The 24,752-nt window shown below is 41.3% G+C and overlaps 1 protein-coding gene across 1 annotated transcript; it reads right to left on the reverse strand.

Annotated features, from left to right (window-relative positions):
• Positions 1-1,759: 1,759 nt before the first annotated feature.
• npc1l1 (NPC1-like 1) lies at positions 1,760-23,179 on the reverse strand. Its single transcript, XM_062998191.1, has 19 exons — positions 23,054-23,179; positions 18,169-19,474; positions 17,651-17,915; positions 17,034-17,134; positions 16,772-16,944; positions 15,813-15,941; positions 14,428-14,610; positions 14,225-14,339; positions 13,705-13,970; positions 12,590-12,679; positions 12,083-12,273; positions 10,801-10,928; positions 9,818-9,947; positions 8,979-9,037; positions 7,977-8,127; positions 7,208-7,439; positions 6,634-6,747; positions 4,958-5,120; positions 1,760-4,165 (listed from the first exon to the last, which is right to left on the reverse strand). Exons 1-19 carry the CDS (start codon positions 23,177-23,179, stop codon positions 3,918-3,920), a joined length of 4,170 nt encoding a protein of 1,389 aa, XP_062854261.1. The 3' UTR covers positions 1,760-3,917.
• Positions 23,180-24,752: the final 1,573 nt, after the last annotated feature.

The raw sequence follows: 24,752 nt of genomic DNA on the forward strand, positions 1-24,752 counted from the left end.
ACCTGCACTATGAGTGAAAAACTTATAGAATAGATGATCAATCAAGTCTCCTGTTAGAAGGAAACACCAGACAGGCCAGTTTATAAAGTGATATCTTGATGGTACTTTGACCAAATGCCAATGTAAAAATGTTTAGTAGATGTTTAAACATTGCTGAATAATATCAACAGACTAAACATCATAAAAGCATTATAGTGCAGCTGTAGCCTAGTATATAAGGTTGCTGGTTCAAGCCTCTACTCTGCCATGTTGTCAGTGTTGGGCCCTTGAGCAAGGCCCTTAACCCTTAATTGCTTAGACTGTATGTTGTCACAGTACTGTAAGTCGCTTTGGATAAAAGCGTCTGCAAAATGCAGAAAATGTAAATGTATAGTCCCTGTAGTTCAACCCACATCTACATGGTGGTTGCTACTAATTTAAAATACACTATATAGCCAAAAGGGGCGGCACGTTGGCTCGGTGGGTAGCACTGTCGCCTCACAGCAAGAAGGTCCTGGGTTCGATCCCCAGGCAGGGAGGTCCGGGTCCTTTCTGTGTGGAGTTTGCATGTTCTCCCCATGTCCGTGTGGGTTTCCTCTGGGAGCTCCGGTTTCCTCCCACAGTCCAAAAACATGCAGTCAGGTTAACTGGAGACACTAAATTGCCCTGTAGGTGAATGTGTGTACATGTTTCTGCCCTGCGATGGACTGGCGCCCCGTCCAAGGTGTTACTGTGTGCCTTGCGCCCATTGAAAAGCTGGGACATGCTCCAGCATGTCCTGTTTTAATGATATAGATTTTAGATTATAGAGTTTAGCTTGAATGTATTAACACACAAGATTCATGATTTTGACTTTTTAACAGTTATTTTGATCAATTCTTTAGAACTAACAGATTATCAGAGACGATTTCTTCTTATTAAAGTGGAAATGGCTGAATTACTGTGATCAGTGTTTAGGCTTTGAATGCCGACTTTAACTGTTTATCACTCTCTTTTACCTATTAAATGGTTTGGTTTTCATTAATTTAACAGTTAACAGAACAGTTTTGGTGGTTTTTTTTGTCCTTTTCCATTCAAGTCAATTATTGACGATCTTTTTCTCTCGCTCATTTTCTCCAATTATTTTCCCCCAATTTTCTAGTTTTCTAGGGTAGTCGTATCCAATTACCCTGATTGTGTTACACTTCACCTCTACCGATACAACCCTCACAACTGACACACGCCCCCTCCGATACGTGCGCAGTAATGACTGCCTCTTTTCACCTGCATGAGGTGAGTTCATATGCAGACCAGCCTTGTGCACGGATAGTTACACCCCAATCAGCATTATTTCTCGACTCAAACAGCCAGCAGAGGTTATAATTGCACCAGTTATGAGGAAGTTATGAGGTTTGTCCCACCCTGAACAACAGCCAATCGTTGTTCATGTAGCCGCCCAGCCGGATGGCCGAGCTGAGATTCGATACGATGTATTTGAAATCCCAGCTCTGGTATGCTAGGGTATTTTACCGCTGTGCCACCTGAGCGGCTCAATTGACAATCTTGACTCATACATTATTTATTTGCATACTGTCTGCATCCTTATATTTATTTTCATTAAGTTTGAGCTTTAACTGGTCGATTATGGGACGTCCTGGTGTTGTGGTTCTGTGATTAACATATTTTCTTACGAAGGATTTAACGCTAACCTGTTACCCATGAGAAAGAGCGCAGGAACTACACTAGTGCTTTGAAAGACTTCTAAATGAACTATCAAGAAAAGACACACTTCTCTAGCCCCAACATTTAACCAGCCCTTCATTGATAATTTTATCAATACATGTGACCACCAACATTGCATTTCACATCACCGAAATCATTCTGACATACAAAAGTTTTACTGGAGTGTATGATGTATTGTTCTCGATTCAAAACAGAAGCTGTGGTTGTAATTTCCCCCGACAGTATGACTGTTTAACCAAAGACAAGCCAACAAAAAGCAGTACATGCACATATGCACATGCAATGAAATTAAATAAAACACAGTACGTTCAACTAACAAAACAGTGTAAAAAATGGTATCCTTCTACATACGTCGATCCTACACATCACATCAGATATTCATTTCACGTCGGCCGCGAACAGACCGGCATGAGGAGGCAAAATTCAAGATTCAAGAAGATGAGTGGCATTTGGTGCATGATGTTTGATGCTCTGGTCTGACGCTGTAAAAAATCATCAGAACTGTGATATGAACTTGTCATGAAGTTTAGATTAATGCTCTTTAAAGAGGAATGGTCGTTTGTCCAGCTGTAACATGCACAATTCAACAGGTCGGGGAAAATTAAGTATTAAGTATATGTTTACTGTAACATTAAACCTGCACTATGAGTGAAAAACTTATAGAATAGATGATCAATCAAGTCTCCTGTTAGAAGGAAACACCAGACAGGCCAGTTTATAAAGTGATATCTTGATGGTACTTTGACCAAATGCCAATGTAAAAATGTTTAGTAGATGTTTAAACATTGCTGAATAATATCAACAGACTAAACATCATAAAAGCATTATAGTGCAGCTGTAGCCTAGTATATAAGGTTGCTGGTTCAAGCCTCTACTCTGCCATGTTGTCAGTGTTGGGCCCTTGAGCAAGGCCCTTAACCCTTAATTGCTTAGACTGTATGTTGTCACAGTACTGTAAGTCGCTTTGGATAAAAGCGTCTGCAAAATGCAGAAAATGTAAATGTATAGTCCCTGTAGTTCAACCCACATCTACATGGTGGTTGCTACTAATTTAAAATACACTATATAGCCAAAAGGGGCGGCACGTTGGCTCGGTGGGTAGCACTGTCGCCTCACAGCAAGAAGGTCCTGGGTTCGATCCCCAGGCAGGGAGGTCCGGGTCCTTTCTGTGTGGAGTTTGCATGTTCTCCCCATGTCCGTGTGGGTTTCCTCTGGGAGCTCCGGTTTCCTCCCACAGTCCAAAAACATGCAGTCAGGTTAACTGGAGACACTAAATTGCCCTGTAGGTGAATGTGTGTACATGTTTCTGCCCTGCGATGGACTGGCGCCCCGTCCAAGGTGTTACTGTGTGCCTTGCGCCCATTGAAAAGCTGGGACATGCTCCAGCAACCCCCCCCCCCGATGACCCTGATTGGTTAAGAAAGTGAGTGAGTGAGAATATATGGCAAAAAGGATGTGGACACATCGTGGTCAGTCATGGGCATTGAACCCAGAAACACACACCCTTTTATGGCTATATGAGCTTTTACTTCTATGAAAAGGCTTTTTAACAAGATCTTGAAATGTGGTTGTGGGACTGTGAGCCCATTAAGCCAGAAAATGCACTAGTGAGGTCAGGCACTGATGTTAATCGGCAACCAGCATTCCAATTCATCCCAAAAGCTGTTAAATGGGTCTGCAGGCCACACCAAACTGGTAAACCATGCCTTTATGGGCATCTATTACTATTGCTACAAACCTGGAAGCATATTATTTATTTGATATAATTAAACACATTAGCAAGGAGCGTCCATATCTGGTGTTCATTTCTTTATACAAAACATAGAAGGTCATGTATGTTGTCTAGTTTGTTCATTTTTCCTACAATATTAATCATGTCTAAATACATTTGGCCACATATTGTAGCTTTCAGCCAATCAGAAAGCAGGATTCTCCTTGGTCATTGTATAATATGACCCTGAACTTTATCTAATCATATCGAGCGATTATTCCTGCGCTGGATTCTCGTGTGTGGGGGTTTGTTGGTGTGTTACAGCAGTACAACACGCCTCCATACATCATGCACTCAAAGCTGAGGTGAAAAGAGCTTCATGTTCACATAAAGCAGTTCTCCTGACCCATGTATTGCACTTGTGTGTATACTGATATACTGTCCTGTTCTTAATAAAGCATCGGCCCCTCCGCCTCACACAGGGAGAAGCTCGACCGTCCCAGAACTAAAGAAACGTGTTGCTGATAATCTGGTTGCTCTCCTCTTTCTCCGCTTCCTGTGTCGTCTCTTTTAGCTGTTTTTCAGGCACTACTGGAGCGATGCCGTTCTGTTGCGCGGGTTCGGACGTGGAGCTAACGTGGTTCTCGTCCTTCGCAAAGCTTAGATTATCATAGAAGGTTTTACTGTGGTTCCTCATCTCCATGGCTTTCTTCTCCTGCATCTCCAGCAGCAAGGCGTTGTTCACCGGAGGACCTGCAGGAAAACAGGCAGGAGATTTTAGTGTGTGTGTAACGTGTGCATACATGCATATTTACACTATATGACCAAAAGTATTTGGACACCAGACCATGACCATGACAACTATGTGATCTTTTCGGCTAGAACAACAGCCGCTCTTCTGAGAAGGCTTCTCACATGACTTTGAAGCATGTCTGTGGGAATTTGTGCCCATTCAGTCAAACGATGACAGCAATTGTATGACAAGAAAGCCTCAGTTGATGTTAGAGTTCATTCCAAAGCTTTTTAATGGGACTGAGGTCAAGAGTTTCTTTAAACTGAGCTTTTCTTCATGTCTTTATAGAGCTTGCTTTGTGCACAGGGGCACAGTCATGCTGGAACAGGAAAGGGCCTTCCCTTTCCTTCCCCGTTTGAAGCATATAAATCACTTTTTATAATTTATGTATTACTGCTGTTAGTAATTGTTGTGGCTAAGACACATGAATTAAAAACTTAGAGGGGGTGTTCCAGTACTTTTGTCCATATGGTGTACCATGGGTGGCATGGTGGCACAACAGGTATATTAGGTGCCGCAAATTAAGATAATCTCTGGGGACCTGTTTGATATTTGCTTCTAAAAGACTGAGTGAGTATGTGAGTGTGTGTTAACCCTTGTCCTGGGTGTATTCCTTTTTTAGCTCGTGTTTTATGGAGGCACCAGAACCACAAACCTTTCCATGATGAAGGTGTCACTAATATAATATAATTAATGAATAAAAGACTGTACTGTCATATCAGTATTACTGTGTGTGTGTGTGTGTGTCATACCAAAGAAGCTGAGCAGCACAGGCAGGAAGATAAGTCCATGAGCCATTCCCAGCAGCGTGATGATCAGATTCAGGCGGAAGAAGAAGATCTGAATGAGCTGAGCTTTAGCGAACGCCAGCACGACGATGCCAGGCAGGTTCGTCATAGCTACGCCAGCAAACACCTGTCAAACATGGCACACGGCACATAAATGATCTGGTACACACTCATACATCAGTCATGCTGATTCACGCTACGGTTCAGGCCTTCGAAGCTCTGAAAGTAAATGATAAACGCCTCACTGTGATGTCGGTGATGGAAAACCATAGGGAGGGTTCTTTTAGTACAAGATGAGGAGATATTTTTACTGCACTGTGGGACTTTATAAGTATATATTTGTAAGTATATACAGTGGAACCTCAATTTAACGAAATAAAAGGGGGGAGCACTGGTCTGTAAACTGTGATTATCCGAAACAGTGAGGCTTTTTTCCAGGGGGTGAGAAAATATACGAACACACAGCACTAAGGTCCACAAACGTGCTAAACATGCACATATTAGATGCACATAAACAGTAAAACGTAAATAGATGTAAAAATATAATGTAAAACCTGTAAATAAATATTAAAACTGATGTACTGTATTACTGGGGAGAAATTGCATTTACTTTGTGTGGTGGAGGAGATGATTTCTTTTTTACGTGATGGTATAGTGGGGACTCAGAGTTTCTATTATTCTGAGTCTGAAGCTCTGCTGGTGCAGAACTAAACACTAGAGCTTGCAAAAATTTAGCATAAAATACAGAGAAAAAGGCGAGAACAAAGCGAGCCTCCCGACAAAATAAAGCCTCTCACTCATGTAAACAGAGATGTGCGCCAACTAGTGGACAATTACTGAACTACTGGTGTTGGTTCTCTTTTCTTGGGACTTTTTTCCTATTTTATTTATGCATTTTCTCCCAATTTAGCGTAGTCAATCTGTCTTCCGCTGCTGGTGGATCCCTGATTGCAGTCGAGGTGGGTATATTGCTGCTCACACCTCCTCTGACCCACGTGCAGCCCTTAACGGAACCCTTTTTTACCCATGCACTCTGCACAGGCACCTCTCTATCTACCAGTCATGGTCCTTCCACAGCATTTGAAGACCCCACCCACATAGTACGGTCACCCCGCCCTAGCAGAGACGTGTCTGCTGCAGGGACTGTCAATTATCCCCACTAGATGGCGCCCAGCCGACCGGTTCCGACCGGGACCGAGCGCCCACAGTATCTCAGCACTGGTGTGCTAGCAGAATAACTCGCTGCGCCACCTGGGTGCCCTTTTGGGACTTTTAAACAATCGGTTTTCCAGATTTTGTCCATTAAACCTGAAAGCTCTTCTCCATGACTCTTTATTGCTCTTTATTATTCTCTATTCTATAATCCTATTCTGCCCATTGTTTTTGTATTATAATTTCCTTTGGTTAAATACTTGTTAACAGTTTGTGTGTCTGTTAAATCTGGTCTGTTAACATACTTGTGATGAAATACAGGGATTCTGATTCTCATTCTCATTGTTTACACTGCAGTAACGTTCTCTCACATTCATATTTCAACCAGAGACCTTTCTCTTCTACAAGAACATTTCTGGTGGTTCCTACAGATGCTTCTTAGGTGCATCTCAATGATGGAAGATAGTCAACGTAAAACACAAGCTTACCGCGCTGCCCATCCTAGCCGTGGCATCTTTGGCTCTGTCCACTTTGGTGGGTAACGTGCTGAGGGCAAACGAGCGTGTTAAATGAGAGACAAACTCCACCGAGATACCAACAGCCTGGAGAGAGAGAGAGACAGAAACTCAAACACCACGTCCAGTACGATAAACTGCCTTTACATTACATTTATATTTTAAATATCAACTATACAGCCAAAAGTATGTGGACAGCTTGTTGGAGGTCATAAAAATAGGAGTCCCAACCGTTATTTGAAGCTTTAACAGCGTTCACTGCTCGGAAGGTCTGTTCACAATATTTTGATGTGCCTTTTGTGCCCATTTATTAAAAAGGCATTTATGAGCTCAGGCACTGATCTGAGATGACCAGGCCTGTTGCCACTATGTTAAAAGTGTATCATTTACCATATATCACTTTTATACACCTGTTAAATACTAAATACCAATTGTTAGGAGGGATGTCCACATACTTTTGGTCATATAGTATATAATTCCTGGTCTGATTTCAGTTTTAAATGAGTTAAACGAGGTATTAATGTGTAATAAAGCCTCTGTGACTCACTGTGACTAGGTTGATGAGTGACACGGCATTGTAGTCGATGCCCCACAGGGTCATGACCCCGACTGTGTCAATAGTGATCATCACGATGGTGAGAAGGTTTAGAAGACCAGAGCGTATGTCCATGCCCAGAAGGATGCAGCACACCACGAAGGTGGGTAACAAACACAGCGACAGGTTCACCAGGCCCTCGTACACGATGGTGATATACTGCTCATAGTACACATACGTCACGCTGAGGAGACAGAGAGCAAACGCTGGGGGTTAAAACAGGTCTGTTACTTTGTAGGTATACAATTACTGACAGACAGATAGACAGACCGGCAGACAGACAGATAGACAGATATACAGACAGGCAAGCAGACAGACAGACAGATTAAATAGATAGACAGACAGACAGATAGATAGATTAAAAAGACAGACAGACAGACAGACAGACAGACGGTTAGATAAACAGACAGGCAGATAGATAGATAGATAGATAGATAGATAGATAGATAGATAGATAGATAGATAGATAGATAGATAGATAGATAGATAGATAGATAGATAGATAGATAGACAGACAGACAGACAGACAGGCAGACAGACAGACAGGCAGGCAGGCAGCTAGACAGGCAGGCAGGCAGATAGACAGACAGATAGATAGATGATAGATAGACAGACAGACAGATAGATAGATGATAGACAGACAGACAGATAGATAGATAGACAGACAGATAGATGATTGATAGATAGATGAACGTAGCCTGACTGAAGAAGACTGACTCACGTATAAGGGAAAACCTCGAAGTCCGGCGCGGTACCAGGGATCCGTCTCATTTCCATGGTGATATTGTGGGCGAGCTCTCGGGCTTTAATCAGAGCTGCTGTGAACTCCTGAGAGTTGGTGAGAGGAATGTGATACGCCATGAAACGAGAAGCTGCACGTGCAGAAAGAGACAAACACATTAATATTATTATTATTATTATTACATGTCTTTAATTTATACATTTATTTTTTAATCCCCTGGAAATACTGGAAATACTAAACACAAGGTTTGAATAAACACTGGACAGGGTACCAGTCCATTATAAGTGGATCAAAACCAGGTCATTTGATCACGCTCACATATAGGGGCAAGGAAAAGTAGCCAGTTCATCTACAGGCATGTTTTTAAGAAGTGAGAAAGCCAAGAGGTTGCCAGTTATGACACAATGAAAGTATGTTAAAAGCTCAACAACAGGAGAAAGCCAAAAATCAATTAAGAATCAAACCTGAGCCTAACAGTGCTGCGATCTTAAGCTCTTGAGGTCAAATCTCAGCTCTCCACTTGATAAGCCCTTGTACAGGACACCATTTTATTGCAAGATAAGACCCTCACCCGTTGACTTATGGGTCACCATGTCAGTTCGAACTCATGGCGATCATATGGATCGTGTTTTTGAGTCTTCTGTTTGGGTCTTTAGGCTTCTTAATGGCTGGTCACTCATACAGAGGAGTAATTTAGAGAAGCCCAGTCACATTTTGTATGTTTTTGGGAGTGTAAGGAAACTAGTGCACCCTGGGGAGAACATGTAAAACTGCACAGACTGACTGTAAGCAAGACTCACGACTTTTATAACTGAATACAATACAAGCAATTGAGGGTCAAGGCTTTGCTCAGGGGCAACCTTCTGATTACTAGTCCAGTACCTTAACCGTACTGAGCTACAACCGCCCCTGTCCCCCCATTGGTTGTGGGTTGTGGGGGTATTGCTTGTTGGCATTTACTCTACCAGATATTAGACTTACCTATTATTTCTCCTGTCACGTTGTCCCGGACCACAGCTGTATCATACGCCCCCAAACCACTAAACACAAAAAGAAAAGAGGAATTTCTTTAGGTGCATGAGGTGGTTACAAGGTAAATGACAAAAGCAGATCATAAGATGAAAGCTGTTTAGCACTAGAGTCTGCCATGTTTGCAGTTGTGAGCAGAAGATTGTGACTGATTGTGGCTGGCCCATTAATGCTAAGGCCTGGCTGGGCACTTAACAGACACAACTGGTCAGTTCTCTGGGAGAGAAGGTCAGACAGGTTTTCTTCTGATTTCTGCTGCAACAGTGACTCCTGCTGACCTCCAGTGGTGGAGGAACACATAGAGCATAGTACAAATTAGGAGTGTCTTTAAACTTTTGACCTTAACTGTAGCTACAAACGTTATTCCCAATCTTATTTGGGTCATTGTATTGATATGAACGCTAACGTTATCACTAAATGGTCAAAAGTATGTGGACACTTCACCATGAGCTGGTTGGATAATCCATTCCCAAACTATGGGCCCTAATTGCAGGTAAAAGTGTGTTTGTGTCACCTATCATTTGAAAGAGCATTTGTTAGATCAGGTACCCATCATGGACAAGAAAGCCTGGTCTTCAGTCAGTTTTCCAATTCATGCCAAAGGTGTTTAGTGAGATTGACAGTCAAGCTGGCAAAGGAAAGGGCCTTCCCTAAATTGTATTCACAAATTTGAAAGCATTTATTGTAGATCCTGGTCTTAATAATTTGGAGTGGTATGCATATACTTTTTGTCAAACAGTGTATACAAGATTTTGTCTAGCTAAACAGTTCTGATTCTAAGCTCCACGCACCCTTTGGGACACCGTAAGTCAGGTCGGTTGGAGAGGAAACTGGGGAGGTACTTGTTGAACTCATCCACGTTGGGACGCAGGACCCCGTTAGATGGGTTCTTCATGCACTTTGACAAACACATCAACGCATCTGCAGATAAAAGAGTAACGTGGCTGAATTATACAGGAAGCCACAGACATCACAGACTGTAAACGGCTGTATAAGCATTCATTTTACATTGTTCACAAACACTATTTAATTTCATTGAATTAAAAATTTCTTAGCACTTACTCCGAAAGACTCCGAAAGTCACAACGAGCAGGGTCGGAAATAATCCACCATTGTGGTTCACTTAGCAATTTATCCAAGACTTTTAGCTTTTAGCATTTTAGCTATACCTATGTATGTAACATTCTGTATGTAAAATTATATATTTTGTGCTTGCAGCATCATAAATACAAATTAAACATTTGGGAATTAAATGGTGGAACCAAATCTGGTAGTGTTTGTTTACATAGTCTGTTCATGTCTCTGTTAGCAAGCTAAGCTTACTAAACAATCTATTTTCATTGTTTACTCACTCACTCACTCACTCACTGTCTTAACCGCTTATCCAATTAGGGTCGCGGGGGGTGCTGGAGCCTATCCCAGCTTTTTTTTTATCACAGTAACACCCTGGACGGGGCGCCAGTCCACACACACATACACACACCCATTCACCTATAGGGCAATTCAGTGTCTCCAATTAACCTGACTGTATGTTTTTGGACTGTGGGAGGAAACCGGAGCGCCCGCAGGAAACCCACGCAGACACGTGGAGAACATGCAAACTCCACACAGAAAAGACCCAGACCGCCCCACCTGGGGATCGAACCCAGGACCTTCTTGCTGTGAGGCGACAGGGCTACCCACTAAGTCACCATGCCGCCCTTTTCATTGTTTAATAAAGCACAAAAACTAAGTACTTAGCTAAGTATGCATCTGATATGTGATTGATACTCACTCTCACTGGCCGGACAGAATTTTCCTTTGTTGGGTCCTGCGGTGTAAATCCTACAACATCTGGTTTGAGGATTTAGCCAGTCGATGAAATCATCCACCCATGACGATGCTGGGATAGCCAGGTACGATCTAAACATATCAAGAGCAGATTTCAATATTACTTGTCTGTTTATTTGTAGATATGATTTTAGTAATTACATATAAAAAAAATATATGAATTATAGTCATATTAATGGACGCTCGGATGGCGCTCGGCCACTATGGGGTTCGAATCTCAGTGGTGCTATCGGAGGGTCGGGTGTCTACACAAACATGAGTGGTTGTGTCCTTGTGGCCTTAACACTCAAGCCATTGGGAGGTGAACTTGTCAGTGCGCTCTCAGTTCTGGTCCCAAGCTCGTAACAAAATAAGGAGGGTTGCGTCAGGAAGGGCATCCGGCGTAAAAATTGTGCCAAATTAGGTATATGCACAAGAATGATCCACTGATCCACAATAGCAATTGTTTTCTAACTGAAACGTAAGATTTGGGAGGTTTTTTATTATTATACATTAGAAGTATAAATAATAGAACAAAAACATGTGGCTATATTTTATTAAATAATTTAAATAGCTTGGTTGGATAAAGCAACCAACTGGGTATTAACATGAAGCACTGCCCTCACAGGTTAAAAACATCAGATCAGCAGTTGCAAAGGTGGCAGACATGATCTAACAGGTCAAAGAAGAACGTGTTAGAAGTTTGTGTAGAATTTAATCCCTGGTAACAGGCTACTGGCATTGCAAAGCCATTTATTGCCACAAATCCTCAAATATTGCCTCAAAATTCACCACGATTATTGCCTCGAATATTTGAAAATCGCCACGATTATCACCTCGAATGTCTCCAAAATTAACATAGTTTTGCACGCAATATGAATATGTCTTTAAATTAACAGGTTTTGTAATGAACAGCAATTGTTTTCTAACTTATAACTTAAACATGTAAAATTTGGGAGTTTTTAGTTAGTTTTATTATGCATTAAAAGTATAAAGTTTTATATATGAATCATCACACGTGTCAAGGGGACGGGTGCTAATCTGCAACTCTCTAGGCCAGTGTCACAGTGGCGCAGGCTGCGGAGGAATTGTCATGAGAACTTAGAAATGACTGGATTGTGAGAATAAAAAAGAATGATGCAAAATAAATCACTAAAACAGATTTTAACTGGGTCTCTGTAGTGCGATAAAAAAGCAGACCCTAAGCCTGAAGTCACTACTGAGTGAGAAAATTTGTATGTGCTGACCGTTCTGGATACGCTGTGGCGTACTGGATCTTCTGGGTGAGAGAGAATTGATCACAGCCCACACTGGAACACACGCCGTTCATCCCGCTCACTGACTTAAAGTTAAAACCTTTGGTTGTGATGAAGTATGTCGGGACCCCGACCTCGAAGTATTTGTTCAGGTATTCAAAGTATTTCAGCATGTAGGAGTCCTGAGGAAGAGCAGTCATGAGAAGAGGAAACAATCAGACATTTGTGAGGATGGTAAAAAATAAAACACACACACATGGTTTGTAACAAGTTTGATTCGAAGCTGTTCTGCAACCTCAACTTTTTTATTTAGTTCAATTCAGTGTTTTGCACCTTTTGTTCCCTCTTTCATTTCCAATTCTTCATCTTCATCCACTCATTCCACCTTTTGTACTAACCCTCTAGTTGTCATAGCTTTGAGCTATTAGGAATCTTTAAATTAACTCTGTTTTAACTAAATTAACTAAACTATTAAGTATAAAAGTGATTAGTACTTACCGTTGGCATGGCCAGCTCCTGATCCAGACCCACTTTCACATGGAACATGAGGAAGATGGAGGCACAAAACATACAGAGGAACAAGACGATCTGCAGAAGGGAACATATGAACCCTTTAGCGTACAGAACGATGTAAATAAAAGGCCTACAGTAAACAGAGCAACGTAGCAATTAGCATTACAGTAAACCGACCAACCTCAGAGCTAGCATTATATTAATCAGTCTAAACCAATGTCACAGACTACCTATTAAAGAACAGGCCTAATTTTCAACTACTATTGTATTAGTAAACAGGCTAATGACTACCTAGCATTATAGTAAACCATGTAACCTGTCAACTAGTTCTGGAATAGGCCGCTCAGGTGGCGCAGTGTTAAAACACATGCTGAACACCAGAGCTGGGATCTCAAATACATTGTATCGAATCTCAGCTCTGCCTGCCGGCTGAGGCTGAGTGGCCACATGAACAATGATTGGCCTGTTGTTCATATAGTGGTGGGATAGTAAAAGTCAGATAGGGACTCTCTTATAACTGATGCAGTTACGACATCTGCTGGCTGATTGATGGCGCCTGCACAGAGACGGGAAAAGAGTGCTGTCAGGGTGTGTCTCTCCGTACACAGTGCTGATCCACATTGCACTCGTCAAAGTGTAGGTGATAAAATGCATACGGCTGCTGCCCACAAGTCAGAGGGGGCGTGGGTTAGCTTTGTTCTCCTCAATCAGAGCGAGGATCTGCATTGGTGGAGAGAAAGCATGACGCAGTCGGGCAATTGAATGCGCTAAAAAGGGAGAAAATGTATAAAAACTAAATATATATATAAAAAAAGAACTAGTTCTGGAATGATGAGGCTAACAGCTAAGCATCTAACCTAGCAGCTTAAATGGAAAAAAACTTGTCTGGAAACCACATAGGAATACCAGCTTTTTGTAAATGTATTCTCTCATTAAAATGAATCCAAAATCTGAGCCAGTTCATCAGGGTTTAATGTGTCATAAGTTTCATTTTCAATGTTTCATCTGAGGTCTCACAGCATGAAGAATATCTAAAGCAGGTCATCCAAAACATTCATGTTTCAAGCGACCTTCTAAAGTGTAGCAGGTCAGGATCTTACCACTATTATCCTGGAGACCGGGTGGAGCAGCACTGGGGCGTAATATTTCCTCATTACAGGCAGGAGAAAGCCCTCGTTGGGTTTTGTAGGGCGTGATTTCTGAACAGTGGCACAGCAGATGATTTCACAGCGATTAGCATCTTGTCTGCGAGCATCCAGAGACAGAAGAGCAACAAACGCAGTCATTTGGAGTACGAAGTCCATGAGGATAGCCAAAGCGGCATAGAGCGCAAACGACTTGACTGCAGGCATCGAGCTCAAAGCACCTGAGAGGACAGATAAAGAGAGCATTGAGGCCGTATCCAAGATACTCTTCACTATCAGCCAGCGTGAGCACTAAAAATATGCAAGGTCACGGTCACCTACTGAGCAACAGATACCAACCATATCAGCAGTGATAAGAGATCATATCTGTGGCCTGATTCAGACATTCAGCCTACTGCCAGATTTCCTTCTCAGGAACCTTGGCTAATGTGGGGAGGATTAGACACTGTTTTTGACAGTTTTTGGCATAACCTACCCAAGAAGAAGCAGACAGATTCAGACAAACTGCAAAGAAGCATGCTGGGACCGACATTCCCAAGGACTCGGCCAATCTGCTCCTCTCGCTTCTCTCCGGGATGGCGTAAATCCCTCTGGAAAACAAGAAGGAAAAGACAATTGCACATTTGCCCAGTCTTAAAAATTGAGCTAAATCTTTGCTTAAAGGGATGTAAAAGGTACCTGATACTCCAGAACAAAGATGAAAATGTTATCAGCACCAACAGCCAGGACAAGGAAGGGCACAACTTGCAGAATGACCAGTGAGGAAGGTTGTCCAATCCAAGCGTAAAAGCCCATGGAGGACAGGACCGAGCAGCCTACTACCAAGATACCACCAAAACCAACCAGCAACTTTGAGTCCACCTGTTTGAAAGAAAAAGAGTTTTTAATTGATGTAATGGGCAGGTCAGTAAAGCCCTAGGTGAAGCACAACACCTGAAAACTGGGAAAGAACCCAGAAGCAAGATGTTTTAACCAATATAGAACAAAACTGGGACAAAAAAAGGGACAGTTCAAATGAAAAGGTCAAGAGTAACAAATGAAAGACGCAAAAACATCTGCATCCAGTAAAAGAGAAAGTGTACAGAACAGGGACAGAGCAGAACTGAGAACTGGATTTCACAATATGACAGGGAATTTTCAGAACCTGTCGGTTCCAACAATGCACAAGCAGCAATCCAATCCCACCAACCTCCTAACCCTGCGCCTAATGTTGATTTACAGGTGGGCTCAGCTCTAGAAAAGGGACATTATGCCTCCTCTGGGCCAATCCACTTTTCCAGGGTAGTTCTGTTGCGAGGATGAGCAACACCAGGATGAGTTCCCAAAAAGAAGCAAAATGCTGGCATTGCACGCTATCAGAAAACCAGACCAGACTAAGCAGCCAGGGCACCACGGTTTCAGAGAAAAAGCAGGTTGGCCAGGCAGAGGAGTTGGCAAGACTGAGAGAGAGAAACCGTAATAAATAGAAACACTTCCACCTGGAGTTAATTACCACTCACGAGGCGCCAATCAAGAGAAATTGACACATCAGTCATCTGCGCTTCTGTGCCCTAACAGATCAAGTAAATATTGTAATGCCCAATAATAATTTATATTATAACAGCCCCCTCTGCTGGTTAACATGTCAGAGCAGAAGGATACGACTCTTATTGTGACTGAGCCATAGATATATCCTAATGTTAAGCCTAAACAAAACTGTAACTCATATCATCCTTATCATGTTATTTTTCTAGTTAGGGTGTATTGAGTCATTGATGACAAGCAATGAAAATATCAGACTACATTGTTTCAGTGTGTTACCACAAATAAAGTTATTCTCATGTAATCTGTTTCAAGTCATAATAAAACCTCCTGGTACTTTCCTTCCCATTCACAAATTTTAAACATTACTTTCAGTATATAATCTAGACTGAGGGACTTTCCACTGAGGGGAATCTGTGGCAGCACTAAGTCAGAGGGGGGTTACACCAAACCAAGCTAAGTTTGTAACAGAGAGATAACCTCAGTTTACCTCAGATAACCTGAAACACAGAATCTAGAGGTTTTAGAAAGCCCTGACTCACCAGGATGCGTTTGAAGGACGAGTACTCCCCCAGAGCCACGGCAATGTAGATGAAGATGACTGCATAACTGATCATGAAAATGGGGATGTCCTCGATCGTAGTCCTGTTGATTTCATCCTCTAAAGATCTCTGTGGGTTTGGAAAGGACATTTATGTGGTGAACAACATTGAAATAGTGCAGCACGCTAGCCTGCCAACCAGAGAGTTACCAGAGACAATTGTCCATGGAGACTGGATTGGGTGTAGCTTCTCCGATGCTGCAAAAGGTTCTTAACCTGTGGTCCATAAGTCAGTAACAGTCTATGTCAAATGTAAATATGAGGGTTCTTCAAAAAGTTTCCGCACTTTTATATTTTGGTTGGAAACGGTGAGGGTGGGAGGAGCAGTAATTGTAGTAATAGGTCGTGTCTAAGAGACAGAGACGCTTATAGTCCGGATTTAGCGCCATCTGATTTCCACCTTTCTGGACGCTCAAAGAAGCTTTAAGGGGAAGAAGATTTTCATGTGATGATGTGAAAGCAGCGCTGCATCAGTGGCTACGAGCTCAACCAAAAACATGTTTTGCTGATGGCATTAAAAGGTTGGTAAGATGCTGGGAAAAATGCATCAGAAGGTGACTAGACGTAAATAGAGTTAAGAAAAATAAAGAACCCTCGTATATTCCATTATTGCAGGTATGTTGCCTGTAACACTCGCTACCATTGCAGCCCTGTTGATAAAAAGCCTGAGAGCCACTTCTATAGACCAGTAGTGCTCAATCTTATTCTTAAAGATCCAGTATGGCTACAGGTTTCAGCAGCAACCAGGCAGAGCCTACATCTGATACAACATTATAAAGCCAAAAATCAATCACTATCCATGCTGGCTGTTTGTATAAACAATTGGACACACCACTACCATAGACAGTTGTGCCACATGGGGCCCACATATAGTACACAAATAAAACAACTCCCTCTTACCTCAGCCATGTAAGCAAATGAAAAGTTTGTTTTTGGATTAGCCTGGTAATCCTTTACAATCTTCAGAAACCTAGACTCCCATTCCTCCACCACTTTAAACTTTGTGTGGTTTCGTGGGTAGTTATTCAGGGAAAATGTTACAACAAAAGCTTCAGAGTTGGTGTATTCATCATCTAAAAAACAAAACACAAACATTAAAATCAGTTACTCTTGGAGGCATTGGTGCACCTTGATCTTGTGGGTGTCTGGTTGTCTGTCATACTTTCATATCCTCCCACAGCAAGGAAGGGGAAGACGGGTCCTCCGTAGTTGGCCATGCAGCTCATGCCAAGTGCAGTGATGTCTTTGAAGGACAGTGGTGAGCTGTAAACACAAGCAAAGAGCAACAGATACAGTAGAAGTCAAAGGTTATATGCACTTATAGGAGACGTGTATTTTGTGACATTCTTGGCATTTTAATCCTTTTTGCAACTGTTTTTGGTTGATTTGTAAAAAAAATTTCCCTCAATCTAGTCGTATCCAACTACCCGATTGCATTACACTTCCTCTCTACTGATGTTGACCTCCACTCTGACTGAGGAGAGCCGTGACTAAAGGTTCCTGTAGTTGGGATAGCTTATAAAATACTACAGTTATGTATGTACCAGATCAGTGTACCTAATAAAGTGGTCGGTTTGTGTAAAACTGAATTTCGAACAAAACAAGAAATTAACTTGTTGACCAACGCCCCCGTTGTGTAAACCACAGTGGGACCAGATTGCCACTAATTTCATGAATTAAGTATAATTCATTTTGTGTTTTGTTTTGATGCATTGTTTGTGTTGCCTGGGTCGAGTTAAAAAGCATAGACATAATCATAGACATTGCAGTGGGACCTACTTTACACAGTAGATAAAATGATCTCTCCAGTCAACTTCCTTAGTCACGCCGAGCTGGGTCATGTTAGCCTTGGCGTTCAAGTTGTCAACGCTGTTCTGAAAGTACTGAGGCAGACTATTGACGGCGCAGTCCGTAAGCGAAGGGTTTTCTGGGTTTAGAGGAGCATAGCAGATGTTTTTAAGGCTGGCGGTTTTGTTAAGCTCTTCGGACCAGAACTCGATTGCCTGGATCTTCTGCTGAAGCTCCAACAACTGCAGAATCAGGTCTGTGAAAGAGAACAAATCTGTCAGCATGAAAAATACTGGCTAAAGCTTAACTAGAAGCACAACAAGTTAAAGTAATGCTGAGGGTTTTTAGTGGTTCATTGGCCAGTGGGACATTTTACATCTGGATTAGGTTTGTTTAATTAGGTAAACTGAAATAGGAGTGCAGTGCAATTGGTGTCTGCAAATGTCTCAGAGCATTATATATTTATTTAGTATTACACACTCATTAAAATGATTGAAATAAATAATAACCTTTATCTAAGAGGCCACTGAAGTTATTTTTGCCAAAAAGCAAGGAGTCATACACGTAGCCTGTCCTGTCAGGAGCAGTAAGAATCAGCTGATTAGTCCGGAAGAAGGGGGTAAAATGCTTGTCATTGAAGTCCTTCTCTCGCCTGGCACGACTGTTTGGTGCTGACCAGAGCTGTACAGGATCAGTGGTCAGTTCTATTTTCATCAGCCCAGCTGAAAAAGCCACCACAGCAATCAGGCATAAAACAATCACAACCACTGGGTACTTCGCCATTAAAGTGCCCCAAGTCTGAAAGTATGAACCCAGGAACTTCTGGACAGCCAGACTTGCCCTATCGGAGCAGGTTACGTCTTTGGGATCCACCTTTTTGGTAGGATCTATCTCGTTTGCGTTCTTGTCCTTGCCAGATTTTTTAGCCTTGCGTGTCTGGAAAACAAACTTAGCCACAAGGAAACCTAAGAACAGGAGGGACAGGAATATGAAGACGATGAGGCAGATGAAGAGGACGCCATCGATCCCGGCGATCATGAAGGGCTCGGATAAAGGTGCTGGTGGAGGAATGGACGGGCAGGCATCTAAACAATCCTGGCAAGAGCATTCTTCTTCCCCATTGAGTCCCGTCTCATTACAGCCTATGGCCATGCCCGCATACGGGACCATTCCTGCTGGTACTACTGACGTCTGTCCAGGTGGTATGAGTCTGAAATCTATGTCGAGCGGAGCCAGACCGTTGCTTGTGTCACCTTGGAAATCTAACCAGCGTTGAGCCGTGCACAGCTTGTGACCGTATCGACCGCACATTGTAGCGATAGCGTAGCCTCCTGTGGCTGGAATTCGGACATTCTGGCAGGATCTAAATGTAGCTTCGGAGAAGTTGGTGGAAACGTAGGCCTGATAGGCGAGCACAGCCTCTTTTTGCACACCACTAACCGAGACGTTTGCGGTTCTGGTGATGTTAATTATCTGGCTTTGGTTGGAACTGCAGGTGGTGATGCAGTGCACATGGGCAAAATTGTAAACACAGGCTGGGCATCGGAGCAGCACGGCTTTGGACAACGTCAGGCTGCTCTGCAGGGAATAGAGCTGAGTCTGGGTGCAGCAGCCAAATGTTTGGCCCTCGCCTTGGTCAAGCATGGGGCAAACCTGCTTGAAAAGCTGGTAGTGTTGCCCTGTCAGTGGTTTGGCTGCTACATAGTTTTTGCAGGGTATTTTTGCTGGTATCAGGGAACCTTCCACTTCAGGATTCAAACCACATTCATCGTACATCACACAGAAACCAGGCTGGGGCTGAGCACCAGCAAGAACCTGCAACAGATGATGGAGATGTTACTAGAAATGTGACATTAAGTAAAGTGTGTTTGGATTGGTTGTGCCATCTTAAGCATTCGCCACTACAAACACTGGTCATGCTGCACGTAAATGATGCATAAATGACAACAACCAAGAAAATATTTCCAAAACAGCATTAGAACCAAAGACAGGGAGACAAAGGAAATAATATATCTTAAAAATATGACCAAAAGCATGTGGACACCCTTCTAATTAGAATAGAAGAAAATAGAAAGCCTTTATTTGTCATAAATACATGTACAGGTGTACAGTACAATTCTTTCTTCGCGTATCCCAGCTGGCTTGGAAGCCAGGGTCAGAGCACAGGGTCAGCCATCGTGTGGCGCCCCTGGAGCAGAGAGGGTTAAGGGCCTTGCTCAGGAACACAACAGTGGCTGCATGGCAGATCTGGGATTCTAACTCTCAACTTTTCAGTTGATAGCCCAAAGCTCTACCCACTAGGCTACTAGCATCCCCCCTGATTGTTATTTAGATCAGAAAAGGATTATAAAATCAATAATGTAAATTAAAGTGCAAGCGTCCAACTTTATGGGAACAGTTAGAGCCCTAACCTCAACCCTACTGAACATTTTAGGCCTTTTCATCCAATCAGCTGACCTTACAACAGCTTTTTTGATTGAATAGGTACAAATCCGCACAAACACACTCCTTCTTGTAGGAAGCCCTCCCAAAAGAATTGGAAATCTGTATTTTAGAACAATGCCGATGGCTTTCTAATGGTACACTCAACAAGCAGGTGCTCGCATACGTTTGGCCATACAGTGTTGACAATGCTCGGATGACAGATCATTTCAGGCCTTGAAAACCTTAAATGCCGTCGTCAGTGCTTTGTTTTATGACAGCTCAGGTGTGTTCGCAGCGGGTCAGCAGGCGTTTCCCTTACGCAGAGATTCTACAGCCATATAAACATATAAGCAAAGATAAGATAAACAAGCGCACGTTTGTAAAACTGACTGAAATAAAACTCGACTTTATGCGTTTGGTTTTATGGCTTAATAAGACTGTAAATGTATATACTGTCAGGCTCCGTCATAAAGTTACTGAGTTTTTTTGGTTTGTTTTCTTCTTGAACCACTTTTGCTGCAGCACAAGTTTTCAGAAGTGTTTATTCATGTGTTTTTCAGGAACTGCTTCAAGCTCAGAAGGTTCACGGTGGATCTACACTGACTCTACATGGAAACACTGGACACGGTGACAGTTTGTCCACCTTCTGCATGTGTTGTAAAGTGGAAGGAACCTGAAGTTCTCAGAAAAACCCAATCAAACATTGGACGAACACATACAACTTCTCACACACAGTGACTGGAGGCAAGTTTTGAGTCCTGTGCAGCACCCACACCACCTCCTGTTCCTGCCCCTCCTAATCATTACGTCTTGGTGCATCAGCCAAACCCATTGCATACAGGTCCATAAAATCAATTCTGCGAAATTAATCATACATGTTAGTTCTTCCATTTGTGAGAATGCTGAGGAACAACCTCACTACACTGCTTCAGCTTCATGGTTTAAGTACAGTGGTACCTTGTAACTCAACATCCCCTAAACTCAAAATCTTTGAACCTCAACGCCCTTTGTCAATAAATTTGTACCCTTAAACTCAACATTTGCCTTAAACTCAACGTGCGTGAGACTGCTGCTTCATCAAAGTGTGAATACGAGACGAATCTGCATTTGTGTGGAATAACCGTCAAATTCAGTCTGAAAGCTCCACATGAATCAGCTTTTCCGAGAGAGTCTAAAACGCTTAAATCATTAAAAAAGTTTAATGTGACTGAATCTATCAAAAGAACGACATAGAAACACTAAACTTCTCTTCATTATTACTGCTCATAAGTTCTCTCCACTAATTAAGAAGCATAAAAAAACAATAAAGAAGTAAAGCTAAAGTGCAGCTTTTATTGTATTTTTATAGATTTTTTTATTGTTTCAGTGTTTTTATATTACATTTGTGTTATTTTCAGTCTATAAGTGTCAAAAACAACCCCATTATTTTACATTAGTCTAAAATACAGTATATGCACTTCCATGGGACTATGAAACGCATTAACAGGTTTTCCATACATCCTTATGGAAAAAAAAAATACCTTAAAACTCAACGCCTTAAAAGAACCAACTGATGTTGAGTTTCAAGGTACCACTGTAAGATTAATAAAATAATATAAAATATTATAGAGAATCTACTCAGTGAAACTTGTTTTTGAAATATTGGGTTGGATATACAGCACCATAGAAATGTGTCCAAAATATGCGGATTACCAAAAGTATGTGGATACCCCAGATAATTATTTAAGTTCAAGTGTTTTATCCACACCCATTGAGGACAGGTGTATAAAATCTTTCATATAAAATAATTAAAATAACTTCCAATGTTTAGCAGTTTGTGGAAGGTCCTTTCCTGTTCCTGCATGACTGTGACCTGTGCACAAAGGGAGGTCCATAAAAACAGGGTTTGATGAGTTTGTTGTAGAGAAACACCAGTGTCCTGCTCAAAGCCCTGACCTTAACCCCAACCAATACATTTGGGATGAATTGGAATGTCACTTGTGAGCTAAGCCTTCTTATCTAACATAAGTGCCTGCCTTTAGAAATGCTCTTTTGATTGAATGAGTGTAAGTTCACTCCAAAATCCTGTGAATAATTTTCAGAGGATGGAGGCTGATATGAGATGTCTAACAAGCTCATGATGAGGTGTACACATATTTTTGACCAATGAATGGTTTAGCTCCTTCATTCAAGAACAACAGTTACACAAAATTTCCAAAGCACTGTAGATTTTAGGCTCTTTTCATACAAGAATTAAATAATTACAGACAAGACGCAGTGGTTGTTAATGAGAAATAGTTACCAAAATCCAATAAGAACATTAATAAACTGTTAATAAGCTGCTAATGTTTGTAATAACTCATGTATTCACCACTTAAATGCAGATTTTGATCTTTAAGTTCATGACTAATCTAAGTTCCTATGTCCATATTTATTTGTTAATTAGTGTTGGGCGGCACGGTGGCTCAGTGGGTAGCACTGTCGCATTCACACATGTTTTTATTTAAATTAAATTAAATAAAAAATAATAATAATAATTACATTTTTTAATGATCTTTTCGGTCACCACATAAGTTCCCACTATTTACTTTATAGTTTTGAGGTCCTAATTATTAATTAAAGGATACAAAACACTATAAATAAAGAAATACTTAATCTTTGACTTGGTTCAGACTTTTGACTGGTGGTGTAAACTGTGTTCAGTAACACAGTCATAAAAAGTTTAACATTTCTCTAATCACATAAACTCACTCCTTATCTCCTCATCTATCATCTAACATTTTTAAAGTTTTTGTACATTATGTTTAATAAAGTAAACGTACCAAACATGCAGCAAATAGAAGCAATATGAAGCTGCTGTCCCAACTTTTTGTTCCTTTTGGTTGTCCCATACTGCTGAGTAAACGCCGATCAGTTGGAGTGTTACATCCAGTGGAATTTTGTGAGAGGAAGGGACGGGGACGGTGAGGGAAGGACAGACACCCCTCGTACTGTGCCTATCCCAGATTTATCCACAGGTACGTGAATGCAGTGGGAGGTGACGCTTCCTGCTCTGTGCTGGGAGATATTGATTACGGCAGAACTCGTATCTGGCCTGATCTGCTCGGTGCCAATCATGAAGCTCAGACTTAATCCATTCGTTTGATCATTAACTTTTAGGAGGACACGACTGAGAACGAGTGCCCAGAGAAACAGGAAAAAACACACGGCTGTTTTCCAAAACCATCGAGTGACTCTCACTGAGACCCTCAGCTCCAAAACATCATCCCTGCCAGGCCGAGTCTGGGCACCAGCTTTATTTGTTTTATTAGTGAAAGAGCCTGAAAAAGTAGCACCGCTGCAATACAACCGAAACTCAACATCGATACTCAACACTGTTACATAACACTAATACTAAACATCAATACTTAAAACTGATACTCATAACTTATACTCAACACTGTTACAAAACACTTATACTAAACTTTGATACTCAAAACTGATATTCATAACTGATAGTTAACACTGATACTCATAACTTAAACTCAACACTGATGCCCCACACTGATTGTAAAACAAATTCTTAGCACTTATGCTCAACACTGTTACATAACACTGATACTCAAAACTAATACTCAATACTGATACTAAACACTGATACTCAAAATGTATACTCAAAATGTATACTCAAAATGTATACTCAAAACTTATACTCAACACTTAAACTCAACACTCATACTCAACACTGATACTCAACACTCATACTCAACACTGATACTCAACACTCATACTCAACACTGATGCTCAACACTCGTACTCAACACTGATGCTCTCAATAATACTTAACCCTGATACTCAAAGCTTATATTTAACACTGATAGTCAAACTTATACTCAAAACTAATGCTCAACACTGATACTTAACACTTTTACCCAACACTGATGCTCAACACTGATACTCAAAACTGATACTCAATGCTGATGCTCAACATGAATACTTAACCCTGATAATGAACACTTAGACTAAACACAGATAGTCAACACGGATACTCAACACTAATGGCCAACACTGATCATGAACGAATACTCAACACTGACACTCAATACTGATGCTCAACACTAATACTCAATACTGATGCTTAACACTAATACTCAATACTGATGCTCAACACGGATACTTAACCCTGATAATTAACACTTATACTTAACACAGATAGTCAACACTGATACTCAATACTTAACATTGATACTCAACACTAATGTCCAACACTGATAATAAAACAAATACTCAACACTGATACTCAACACTGATACTGAATACTAATTGAGAGACTAAGACTAATACTAAGTGACCAGTAAATCTACATTCAAAGCCTTTAAGGAAACATGATGATTTTTATCCTAATGTTAATCCCAACATTTCCAGCATAAATGCTCAAAAAGTTCAATACGTTATAGTACCATGTTACATGTATTTGTGTCCATACCGCAATAATAAATATATTTTATTATTACCGAACAGGCTACCAGAAATATTTACTAATTATAAATATATTATAAATAAATCTTATAATGTTAACATACATTTTTGACACTACTCTATATTTTATTAGGACTTTATACATCATGACTGCACCAAACCTATCATGAGGACATTAATTATTGGAGCACTGACATCTGCCTCTCAAAGAAATTATCAGAGAGAGATTATC

Source organism: Trichomycterus rosablanca, chromosome 7 (genome assembly GCF_030014385.1).
Source record: "Trichomycterus rosablanca isolate fTriRos1 chromosome 7, fTriRos1.hap1, whole genome shotgun sequence".
NCBI lineage: Eukaryota > Metazoa > Chordata > Actinopteri > Siluriformes > Trichomycteridae > Trichomycterus > Trichomycterus rosablanca.

Excerpts from the sequence above, each read along its gene's own strand:
- npc1l1 (XM_062998191.1), bottom strand. The coding sequence starts at position 23,179 with ATGATTGGCACCGAGCAGATCAGGCCAGATACGAGTTCTGCCGTAATC. Across the intron at positions 19,475-23,053 it reads ATAAATCTGGGATAGGCACA|GTTCTTGCTGGTGCTCAGCC; the intron begins GTACGAGGGGTG and ends CATCTGTTGCAG. Across the intron at positions 12,274-12,589 it reads AGGAGCTGGCCATGCCAACG|GACTCCTACATGCTGAAATA; the intron begins GTAAGTACTAAT and ends GCTCTTCCTCAG.